Source organism: Sciurus carolinensis, chromosome 15, assembly GCF_902686445.1.
Source record: "Sciurus carolinensis chromosome 15, mSciCar1.2, whole genome shotgun sequence".
NCBI classification, from domain to species: Eukaryota; Metazoa; Chordata; class Mammalia; order Rodentia; family Sciuridae; genus Sciurus; species Sciurus carolinensis.
In genome coordinates this window covers 31,895,422-31,908,350 of record NC_062227.1, presented here as the reverse complement: position 1 = coordinate 31,908,350, position 12,929 = coordinate 31,895,422, and the positions used below count along the sequence as shown (strand labels likewise).

General features: G+C 35.1%; 1 protein-coding gene across 7 annotated transcripts in view; it reads right to left on the bottom strand.

Moving 5' to 3' along the window:
• Positions 1-12,929, bottom strand: part of Greb1l (GREB1 like retinoic acid receptor coactivator) — a 260,469-nt gene that overhangs the window by 100,530 nt on the left and 147,010 nt on the right. For all 7 annotated transcript variants that reach the window (XM_047526836.1, XM_047526838.1, XM_047526842.1 and 4 more), the window contains exons 5-6: positions 6,791-6,967; positions 1,450-1,626 (exon numbers count right to left, since the gene is read on the bottom strand). In XM_047526836.1, coding sequence (XP_047382792.1) covers positions 1,450-1,626; positions 6,791-6,967 — 354 coding nt within the window. The remainder of the gene's footprint in view (positions 1-1,449; positions 1,627-6,790; positions 6,968-12,929) is intronic.

Sequence of the window (12,929 nt, the reverse complement as noted above, 5' to 3'; positions counted from 1 at the left end):
TGTTATTTCAAGTCTTATTAAAAGAAATAGGTAGATGACACTCAAAGTGATTATACATGATGCAATACCAACCCTTGTGTTATCTGATATTAGTGGGACTCTGGTATGATATTTTAACAGTGATTTGTACTGATTCAGGTAGATGGTAAATACCATGACAGCCTGTGGGACTGTAAGTTCTAACCAAATTATGCTCTATTAGTATTAGAAAGTAGCATGTGAAATAGGAATATAAATGATTGTGTGTGACGAAGTTAATTACAGAGGGTCCTTTAGAGGGTTTCTAGTTTAAAAGATATATGCAAGAGCTGAAGACAGTTTTCTCAAGCATCTGTGCTGTGACCTTATGGGAAAAGCTATTATACTTTGACCTAAAACCTTATCTTCACATTATGTGTATTATATATATAATATATACATATTATATATATAATTTTTTTATCTGTGAATATATGCACATATAATTTCAGTTTCAAAAGAGCAACTATTAAAAACATAAACAACATCATTCTCAACTAGGAGGGTAAATTCTCACTGAACACTAAATAAGAAGGTAAAAATATTATATGCAACCAAAACAAAAGCTAAAGAATAAAGTTAAAAGGTAGGTATGTGATACTTATCCTATTTTTACTCTTTTATTAAGTTTCATGACATTCAAATTAATTTTTCAGAGGAAAATTCTTTAGATTTTTATTAGGATAAAGAATTCTTTATCATCTATCATCTCTATCTCACCAAGCTTATGATTTAGCAGTTGCCAGCTTTAAGTTCTGATGATATCTGAACATGAAGCCATTGCTAAGGAATTATATAACAGCACTACAAATTGCAACAAAGAATGATTACGGTGAATGACTAAGAGGCAAATCTTCTATTGTAATTTGGAATGATTCATGGTCAGGCAAATATCTTGTATAGGCAAGAAACAGAAACATTAAAGACAGTTATTCTATGGAGGGAAAAAAAATAAACTGCTTAACAGAATAAGGATTAGATACTCTATTGCATTAGAACAATGAACAGAATTTGTGGCAAACTCCTATAAAACACAGGAGGATGTGAAGTTTCAAATGGATTCATTTCTACAGATAAGGTAATTAGGTTCTTTCTAATTTAAAAGAACAAAACTCTGTCAATTTAATAGTGAATGCATTTTCCCAGGTATTATGAAGACTACATTGTTATAGTCTAAGTATGCTTTGGTCAAATTAAAATAGAGAAATTCAGAGGTTTTAGAATTACCAAAGCACTTAAAGTAAAAAAAAAGTCCCTGAAAACGTCAGGATCTCTCCTTTCTAAATTATAGGAGCGCAAGAAAGGGTCCATTCCCCTCCCTGAGAGTGGCACCCCCTTCCCAGCAGACAATCACAGAGACCCCCGTGATGGTCACTTGTCACCATCATAAGATCCCCTTTCCCTTCCTCTTCCCTCCTCAAAGTGGACTACCTTTCCAGCAGATAAGAGGTCCCTTTGACAGTACACCCTGGGACGTTCTGACTAGGTAGTACTTTAAGTGCTTCTGCTTCTTTGGCTGGGTGGTGAGCTTCAAGTTAATGTGGTTGGAAAATTCCGTGAAGTACCGAAATCCTCTTTCTCCACAGCCGATACAGTTTCCAGAGAACCCTGAATGAGGAAAACCAATGTTATTAGTGGCCTCATAAGGAGATATGATACTTTTATGCATAAAAAGCACAGAAATATTTGGCTCAATGTCCCAATTTAAATTCAAAGGGGGAAAAAAAAACAGGTACAAAATATTCTCAGCAGAATTATTTTATAACAGTGAAAAACTGGAAATTATTTAAGTGCTGCTCTATAAGGGTAATGGTTAAGAAAATGGAATGGATATTATCAGTATCAGGTGATAGAATTTATGTAGTACACATAATAAGAAAATTTGGGCTGGGGTCATAGCTCAGTGGTAGAGTGTTTGCCTCATGTGTGTGAGGCACTGGGTTCAATTCTCAGCATCACTTAAAAATAAATAAAGACATTGTGTCCTTCTATAAGTAAAAATAAAAAATAAAAAAAATTTTTTGATTCCCCAAAGTCCATTATTTCTACCCTCACGTAGTTCTTTCTTAAATTTTTGTAAAACTGTATCCCAGGTTGGGGCTATGTCAACCACACGTAAGCTAGGGTGTGGGAGAGTCAACAAAGAACTGTGAAGAGGAAGCTGTTCCAGGGAGAGTGGAGCAGGAGTGGAGATGTGCAAATTCAGGCATTGCTGACTTCAGTCTCTATGAATTTAGTTTTACTTTCTGGCACAAGCTCCATGAGATTTCTGTTTCCATTTTTTAAAAATATTTTTATTCAAACTAACCCTAACCCTACTTCCTTTAGTTATAACATCCAAACAATTCCTCACTCAAACTAATCCAACAAAATAAAACTTTCAGTTGGAGCAAGGGTGTGGAAAGAGGAAATGGAGAAAGCCAGGAGAGTGAAATCCATACTTTGCTTTAATGAAAATCAACTTTTCAGTCCCCCTTTATACACAAAGGAGAAGGCAGGCAAGTAAGAGAGTGATTACCTTTGGTCGTAAGATGAGGACATAACATATTTTCTGTCAGGTAGATGAACACGACAAAAGTGAGATCAAGAAAGGGCATTCCATATTGTCAAGAGACAATATGTCTCTATACAAATAACTAACTGAAAATAAATCCACTGGTGAAGTGACACTCTTTTCAAACCCTTAAACCAACCTGTTATATAATTAGCAAAGATAGGAAGAGAAGAGAAAGGCCAAAAGGATTAAAGAAAATATTTTACAATGTCCCCATCTTAGAATGCTGACAATCAATTCAAAGTATTTATAAATGAGCAGTCCAATTTATTGTTATTCTTTCAACAACTGAACTATATGCCAGGCATTTTTCTAGACACTTGAGGAAAAAATGGTGAACAAGATATAATCATAACCTTTAGTCAACAACTACAGAGAATTAATAGTTTATTACTGTCACTTTATACAATAATGAATGTTAATGTAGTTTTATAAATTATTTGAAATATTTTCAGGAATGAATTGTTTTGGGGAGTGTTTGGTCATTTCTCATTAAAGCTATAGGCCAAAAAAAAAAAAAAAAAGTTATCAATGGCTGCCTAGTTTGCCAAGTTTCTGATCACACATCTATCCATCCACCCACCCAACAAATACTTGTACTCTACAATGTGCTAGACACTGTTTCAGGTACCAGGTTTTTAGCACTGAACAAAGCAGACAAAGCTCCCACCTTTGTGGAGCTTATACTCTGATGGGATCCCCATGCCTTGATGGGAAGATACCTCACCAGCAAGGCAGATGTACCACACTCAACACACGGCAAGAAAAGCTGTCAGGACCTTTCAGTTGAAGTAATTAAGGACAGTGCTAAAAAGTGAGACTTATCTGATAGGTCCAAACAGTTGAGAAATGGTTAGTGTGAGTTAGACTGAACAAGTTACTGAGGTTGAGTTTTGTCTTTATCTTTTCCTTTGTGAATGTTCTCTGAGGTGAAAAGCAAAAACATGGAGAGGGAAGAAAGCCGTGGGGGTCTGGATAATCTACAGAGAGAACCTTCGCATTAATGATTACAGTTAACAACATGAAAGAGTTAAACTTCCACTACTGTTCATTTTGGATACACTGTGTGGTTTCAGCATTAGCCTTAGTTCAAGAGATTTTATCTGCTCCAAGTTCTTGCTATCATCAGTAATAAAAACACCACCTCTGCCAGTCACAGTGGCACGTGCCTGTAATGGCAGCAACTTGGGAGGCTGAGGCACGAGGATCACAAGTTTGAGGTCAGATTCAGCAACTTAGTAAGACCTTGTCTCAAAATAAAAAGGGTTGGGGATATAGTACAGTGGTAGAACCCCTCTGGGTTCAATCCCCAGTACCAGGGAGGAAAAACCCTCACCTCCAACAGATGAATTACCTTTCTAATTTTTCTGGAAATCAAATCTTCTAATTCCATGGTAGATCTGGGGCATATGAACTGCCAGCTAGATCAATATATTTTAAAATAAATGACCTCAGAATCTGTGGAATCTCCATAATTTATATAAAAATTTAGACAAATTGATATTGGGGGCCCATAGTGATTCTAGAATGTTCAAATCTTAAAAAATTTCCCTCTCTATCTTAGCATATTCTAAAATCATCTATCATAAGAAATACTGATTGAATGTTAACTTTTGGAGAACAGAGTACTGAACATTTAAAAATCTCAACAATGTGCTTATCTAAGAAAAACCTTCTACCATATTGTTGTTGCATTACATTTTCCCATGGAGAAGTGGCTGGAAAATTATGTCCACTTACAAGGTTAGATAAAGTAAGAAAAGTTCCAAGTCTATAAAGATATTTAATAAATATGAAAGCAGAACAACTACCATTTAAAGAACAATAATATATGCTGGGTTCTGTGCTGAATGGGTACCTTACACATTATCTCATTTGATCTTAACAAAACTGCAAGGGTAGACATTATTTACCCCTGTATATAAATAAGAAATATGAGACTTCCTAAAATACTAGGAGGCAAATCTGGGATTTAACTCAGTTCTGATTCTAAAGCCTATGGACTTGTTCTCATACTCCTGATTATGCAGGACTATGAACTATCCTGATGGTGTTATTTCCTTTAATATGTTCCCTTAATGTGTTTCCCTTAATGTGTTACAGCAGGATTCTTGTAGTCATGGAGAATCACTGAGCAATAGATGTTTGGAGAGATTTTTCAATGTCTGTAGTCAGACCCACATCTGATGTGTTCCATTAGATGAGATATAGGGTTTCTAAATGTTAAAAATTTGTTCTATATCACCAACTAGTCCTAAGTTCCATGAGGGCAAGGACTGCACCTTATAAGTTTTGTACCTCTACATCATACTCTAGCATGATTTCTGTCATAGAGTACATTTTAATACTGCTGAACAAATGAATAAATGAATGGTTGGACCTTCTTTGCTAATTTAGTGCAATGTATAAGCTTCGCCATTAGATTTCTTATATTAAAGCATTTTCTCAGTTCCACCAAGAAAAAAAAAAAATGACCACACTATTTTTTGTAGCGCTTAAGAATAAAGAAAATTGTTGCTCCCACTAGATGCATAAGTGCAAGCCTGTAATCCCAGAGACTCAGAGGCTAATGCAGGAGGATCTCAAGTTATAGGCCGGCCTGGGCACCTTAGTGAGACCCTGTCTCAAAAAAAAAAAAAAAAGAGGATTGGGATGAAGCCCAATGGTAAAGCATCCCTGGTTCAATTCCTAGTATCTTCCCTCCAAAAGAAAAAGAAAAATTATTCCTTCTTTTCCTATGAACCAAGAGATGCCTCTGAACTGCAATTTAAGAAACATTCATAAAACATGTACAGGGTCACTTTCTGACTCAAGATATTGATTGATATATTCCTAGACTTTCTGATGATATAGTATAATAGGAAGAACTAATCAAACTAAATAAACCAAATTGCCACACAATCAATACAATATTTGAATTCTTTGCCCTTCTCTCTATTCTTTCTTTTTCCTGATATGTATGCCTAAAACATCTGATTCCATTTAAATAAAAGAAATTCTGAGAAATAAAAACAACTCTAGAGAAACACAGTTGCAAAAAAGCAACAAACTTCATATGTCATCTTGTCTTTTCAATTATTAAAAATAAGTTTTAAAATCAACTTTTTGTTATTCTTATAATGTTGAGAAGCTCTACCATGAAAAACTCAGCATTCTAAGTCATACCAGAAAGTAAAACAATTCTGAGGTAAGACTATACACTTTATATCATTTATATCTCCCTAGTTATTTTAGGTGAACTAATATTAAAAATAAAATTAGAATCACATCCATCAAGTAGAGATAGGAATAATGGGTAGTATGGAAAAACTACAAATGCCTTAAAAAGTAGATAATCCACAGATGAATAATTGAGAGTAGTCATTGGGTTCAGATGGATGACTGTACACAGTAAATTCTACTTGATTTTATAACATATTAATATTTTTTCAGTGTCAGGGATCATGACAGGCATGACAGACAAGCACTTCCCACTGAGATGTACTCCCAGTCCTAAAATATTAATTTTTGACAATTTGTATATTGTATTTTAGCATATGATAAAAAAATCTCTTAATTCAGATGCTTCAAAATTTTTAAATGTAAACTAATTTTGGGCAGGGAGTACCTGGGATTGATCTCAGGGACACTTGACCACTGAGCCACATCCCCAGCCTTTTTATTTATTTTTTTATTGTAAACAAATGGGATACATGTTGTTTCTCTGTACATAAAGTAAAGGCATACCATTTGTGTAATCATAAATTTACATAGGGTGATGTTGGTTGATTCATTCTGTTATTTTTGTCCTTCCCCCCACCCCTCCCACCTCTCTTTTCCCTCTATACAGTCCTTCCTTCCCCCATTCTTGCCCCCGCTCCCTAACCCTAACTCTAACCCTAAAACTAACCTCTCCCATGCCCCATTACGTATCAACATCCACTTTTCTGTATTTTATTTAAAAATAGGGTCTCACTGAGTTGCTTAGCACCTTGCTTTTGCTGAGGCTGGCTTTGAACTCGCCATCCTCCTGCCTCCTGAGTCGTTGGGATTACAAGGCGTGTGCCAACCCACCCAGCATGTAAACTAATTTTTTAAAAGTTACTCAAAATAGTTTCATGCTTGAACTAAACAATGTAAGTGCCAACTAATCCTTTTTAAATTCTGTGTAAATTTTAAATAAACTTGTATTTTAATTTCCTCCTCCTGGAAGGAATTTTACAGGCATGAATTACTCACCTAAAAGTGCATTTTTCCCATGATCATCCGGTAGAAATCGCTTGTCTACAGCACAAACTAGAATGTGTTCAGGAAGATTGGGAGACTTGGCCCCCACCAGGAGGAATCCTGCTGGGATGTCGATTTGTTCCATACACAGTGACACCAAACGCAGATCTTTCCCTGCTTGACAAAAACCTAAAACAAAAAAAAGAAAAAAACAGTGAAAACAAACACACAAACAAACAAACAAAAAATCCAACAAAACAAATCAAAGATGCCATGAAATATTTAGCGGGGCATATGTCTTACCACCCATTAGGAGAGTAGAGTTATCTGAGGGAATCAGTATTAAGGACTAAAATTAAAATCTGTATTGTCTCACCAGAAGACAAATCTTTTATATGCGTCCTTCTAAGTAGAGCTAAAAAGACACTAACAGGAGATATTTCCACCTGGTTCTGCTAAAATGACAATTCCATAATTTCTGGTCCATAAGTAAGGCAATGATAAAGATGCAACAAACTTTGAAATAGGCATATAATTTTTTTTTTTTTTGCGGTGCTGGGGATCGAACCTAGGGCCTTGTGCATGCAAGGCAAGCACTCTACCAACTAAGCTATCTCCCCAGCCCAAGACATGTAATTCTTATGTGCACATGATAATTTTTACTTTTGACCCAGAGTCACTTATCTAAATGGGATATCATTGAACAGAAATGCTCTCAAAAATTTTTATGAAGGAAAAGACTGAAGCTCAGAGTTTGGTAATTCATAAAAAAATGGGACAGAACTAGAACTCAGAAGCTGTGAGATTCTTTTCACTAGCTTTACATAATCACTTTGTATACTATAATGTATTATTACACTAGTTGTTTAGTTCATCATTTATTAAATATTTGCAATGGGTGCTTTCTAGGTCTGGGGATACAGAACTGGACAAAATATATCTTTTAAGCACTTGCACAGTAGATAGAAGAATGCAAAGTAATCAGTAATCCTGATCTTATACAAGGCAGCTATTGTTCTGTGGCACATCTTCTGGGAAATGATCCTCTCTGTACTCTAACCATGTGATCTCCTGGAGAGTTGTGATATTCTAGATTGACTTGGAACTGGCACCTGATTCAAGGTGGGCCACTTTAATATTTTACCTTTCTGGCTACAGTTGATTGGTCCATATGTGGGCCCCTGACATAAACCAAACCAACCAAAGATTTTCCCTAAGAATTCTGAACATGGAGCCAGAGAGAACATAGTTCAGTTTGCTCTGTAGCACCTGCTCTGTTTCTTGAACTTAGTGAGAAGTCTGTCAGTATAGATAGGAGGCTGGGGGAGGTAAGTCTAGCAATTTTTGGACCCCTGAAGCTCAGTTATATCTGCCTTTCCCATGGTTTGGTCATGAAACCTTTTTGTTTTGGAATTCTTCCAATAATTTCTTCATTTTACCTAGACTAGTTCCTTCTCCTTCTTCTCCTCCTCCTCTTCCTCTTCCTAAGTTATTTCAATTGGATCTCTCTCAACAAGAGACTGAATACATGCTGTTTCAGGGTATTGTGAAAGAATGGAGGATGCATACCTAACTCTCCACACACAACCTGGGGAGATCATCATCATCATTGTTCAGTAACAAGTAGGGAAGAACCATATTAGATTCTTCTAGCATCATCTTTAACTAAATGTCAACAAATACTTAGGTGCCATCATTAGTATATGAGAGATAAGAAAGAAAACTCCATCAAAACATTGTACACAGCTGAGGTATATATAAATCTGTCATATGTTCTGGATCATCAGACCTCAAAATGAAATTGAAAAAAGCTAACAGAAGAAATACTATAATGATAAATACAATGAGGCTTAACAATTTCAAGCTTTAACATTAACAAAAATCAATTTGTTTTAGAGTTCATGATATAAAAACATATTATACAAAAATTACTATGAGGGGCTGGGGTTGTAGCTCAGTGGTAGAGTGCTTGCCTAGCTGGGCTACAGTGGGATTAGGGAACACTGATCTTTTCTAATCTTACTGGGTTTGATCCTCAGTACCACATAAAAATAAATAAATAAAATAAAAGTATCTAAAAAAGTTACGATGAGTTCTTTACCAATTTTAAATGAATCTGCATTTTATTATTCATAATATCTTCTATATTTATTTGAAAAATAGTCATTTATATATGTGAACCCTATTAATTATTTGGTTTATAAACATTTCTTAGAGCCTATGGATATATGAACCCTCCCCCAAATTTTGCTTCTTACATTCTCATTAAGGGACAGCACTCACAAATTTAGAACTTAGGAACTGATGAGGAGAGGGAAGGTGATGATGATGGCAGCTAAAATGTTTGAAGTACTTATCATAAGCCAGGTACATTGTAAATATCATATAGTCTTATTTAATTTTCTCAACAGCTCTATTATTTCTCCTCATAGGTAGAGAAACTGAGTCTCCAAAAAGGTTAGGGAACTTGTACAAAGTTACATAATGAGTCCAGTAATGTTCAATGATGTAAGACATGGGAAGTTTGCTATTTAGATGACACAGTAATAATGGAAAATAGAATGCTTGAGGAGCTACCTGTCACTAAAAAGTAATGCAATCTTTGTACAGCTTTGACCAACTCAATTTAGAAAGAACAGACTAGATGGAAACCACAAATATGCACCAATTTGTGAAAATTATTACAAATTTTTTAGAACATTTGAGTTACATGGAATCTCAAGATCATTCAGCACAACATTTCTCAGTAAGTGGTTATCACCACTTCCCAAGGATTCTGAAGGGTGTTACGAGATAAGAACTGTAAACAAAATTTAAATATACATCATTATTAATTTCTAAAAACAAATTGATTATTCTAATGTCCTATTTTTAAAACAGAATGTACTGAGGACCTTTTAGTCTATGCATGTAGGATTACTGAAACCAGCTGAATGAACTCATAACTCTTTCAGACAAACCCCATATCATCGTGTGGTTTAGGCTATTATACAATTTCAAATTGTTGTTATTGATCCTCTAGGTATTTATTTAGCAGTGCTGGGGACTGAACCTGTGGCCTCAGGCAGGGCAGGCCAGTGCTCTGCCACTGAGTCACACTTCCAACCCATTAATCGCATGTATTGACATAGTGCTTAATTTATATTCATAATGGGCTGTTGGTTAAATACAAGAAGTTCACCTAACACTGATTGTGTTAATGAACACAAAAAAAGCAATTTTACGAATATACCTAAATATGCTCATTGCTAGATATGGAAGTTACATTAATTCCCTGACCTACTCATCAAATTATAAGGTCAGATAAAATGCATCAATACACTTCTAGGACATAAAAAAAAAAAAAAAAACAAAAAACCCTACTGTTATATAAAAGTAAGAAATTTAGTGATTATGGTCCAGTTTGCTTTTTAATAATGAGGGAAAACACTACTTCATTCAACAGAAAATTTCCTGCAAACAGTAGTTAAAAACTTCCTCATTTCATAGAATAAAAATACAATAATTATAAAAATAAATTTGTACATTGACTCCTAAAATGTAGAACTCTGGTGTCAAATAAAAAATTCGTAAAAATGAATTTATATATCCTTTGAATCCTAAAATACAGAACTTTGGTTTTAAAAGTAGAATTTTACTTATTTAAAATGCTGGAAAACATGTAAATATATTTGGCTCCCCTCAAATAAAGTACATTTTATTTTTGAATTTTCGATACAATGTGCTTTTTTCTTACACATTCAATTCAAATTAAATAACAATTATTTATTTATTTATTTTTGGTACCCAGGGATGTTTAACCACTAGGACACATCCCCAGCCCTTTTTATATTTTATTTAGAGATAGAGTCTCTCTGAGTTGCCTGGGGCCTTGCTAAATTGCTGGGGCTGGCTTTGAACTCAAAATCCTTCTGCCTCAGCCTCCTGAGTCACTGGGATTACAGGCATGTGCCACCAAGCCCAGCTAAATAGAAATTATTGAATCACAGAATTAGACAATTTGTCCTGTACTGCATGAATATAAGAGTATATTATGCTGATCTAAAATAAATGTTTTCTACTTAAAACCAAGAGTTTATCACAAGCAATGCAATGACAGAATTAGCTTTTAAATCCCCAAGGAGTTCAAAAGTTTCTATATTACTAAGAGATTTGTGAGTCAAAGATTGGGGAACACTGATCTATTCTAATCTCATTAATATGTAAATGAGAAAATGGCTCAAAAAGGTTAAGAAAATGGCCCGTGGCCAAATATTCACAAACCAGAAACTGTGGGACCCAGAACTCTGGTCTCTTAGCTCCAGATTAGATGCACCTTCAACCTCATCAGTAGGTCACTGACTCATGTTTCACCCACCTCCATTCTTCTGTAATTGCTTCCTTGACTATTCCGGTTGGGTCGTATCACCTGACTTCTCTGTGCCCATATTGAGCTGAATTCTGTGGGGCATTTGATATACCAGCCCCTGACAGCCACAGGACTATCATCATCCACCTATCTTATACTTGCTGATGGGTCCTTAAAATTCAAGTTTTTAGCCAGGCACAGTGGCATATTCCTATAGTCCCAGTCACTTTGGTGGCTGAGACAGGAGGATCACTTGAGCCCCGGAGTTTGAGGTCAGCCTCACAATATAGTGAGACCCCACTTGAAAAAAATGCAAGTTTTTGCAAGCCACAAAGTCAATCAATCCACGCTTAGAGAGCAACATTTCTGATAAGATTTCTAAGCAATTTATTGCAGCAAAAGTGGAATTAAGGAGGGAAAGTACAATGTTGGTTCTGGGCTAAATGGGGATAAAATCCAGAACAGTGTGGAGAATTTTCAGGATTTTCTAGGGAAGAAATATTTCAGAACAATTTCTGTGGCAAAAAGGGACTACATCTTCTGTTCAAATGAAGAAGCCCAGCTAGTTCAGAGTATTAACCGCCTTTGAGAGATTTCTTATTTATGGTATGAGGACACCTAGAGGTCAAAAATAATAATTACTAAGCAATGACTGAATTCTATGTGTTCTAGCTTTCTCTTAAAAATATATCTCAAGAGGTGCCTGTGACCAGAAGAGAAAATTTCCAATTTTATGATTAAAAAAATAATAACCACTCCACAATGATGGAGGTTTGTAAAAGGACACAAGAACCAATGTAAATAGCTCCCGATGTCTGAAACTGGAACCCTGTGAGCAACATTGTCTATTTTGTAAAATAAAATAGTCCTATTTCATCTTTTTATCCCCTAGTTACTTGCCAATACAAGTCACACAGGCAATGTAATTAAGAAAAAAAAAAAAAAAAAAAGGAGAAAAAGGGAAGGCAATGTCAAGCCTAGAGTAGGGTCAAGAAAAAATTCAATTTGAGGCCCCAAATGGTTACAAAATGAAGGGAAACTTCCTCAGTTCAGTTTGTAGTTATTCTGAGAATATGTTCACTTGCCAAGATGTTGGTGTTTTGCTGTAAACATCTATTTACTGATTGTTTCTTCCAAACCCTCATCGTTGAGTTTCAAATCAGATATAATTACACACATTGTCATCAGGAATCCCCAGGAAATAAAAAAAAAAAAAACATTGTGCTGAGAGTAATATTTTTCTTTCTTTCTTTTTTTAAGTGGAAAATAAGCTATGTCTGTAAAGAGTGGATAGCTACTACAGAATCTATGAAATGTGATTAGATTTTAGGCTTCTAATACGCAGTGTGGCAAGTAGTTGCATATTCCCACTATTAGAAATATGTCAGATTATTAAGCTAATAAAAATCAAATGTTAAATCTTAACTAAAACCTCAAATTAAATGAAAAGAAACCTTAGTCCTCCTCTGCAGGGTTAATTTTGAATTACATCTAATGTTATTCTGAATGGCTGATGTGATCATTCTTTAGAGACTACTAGTAGATTGGGCTCAGATTTGCCTAAGGAAGGCTCAAAGTCTGTTTATTTAATCACAAAAAAAGATGGGATGCAAATAATTTCACAAACTTGCCTCCAAAATAATTTCATTTTCTGAGAGAAATACTAAAATGCTGCCCTAAAACCAAAGCTCTTGTAGAACAGATAATTTTAATTTAAAACTGGCGGGGGTCGGGTCGGCGCTAATAGTAGAGGGTCCTTCTTTATAAACTTTACCTGCATTTTCTTAAGAAAATAGCCAAGGT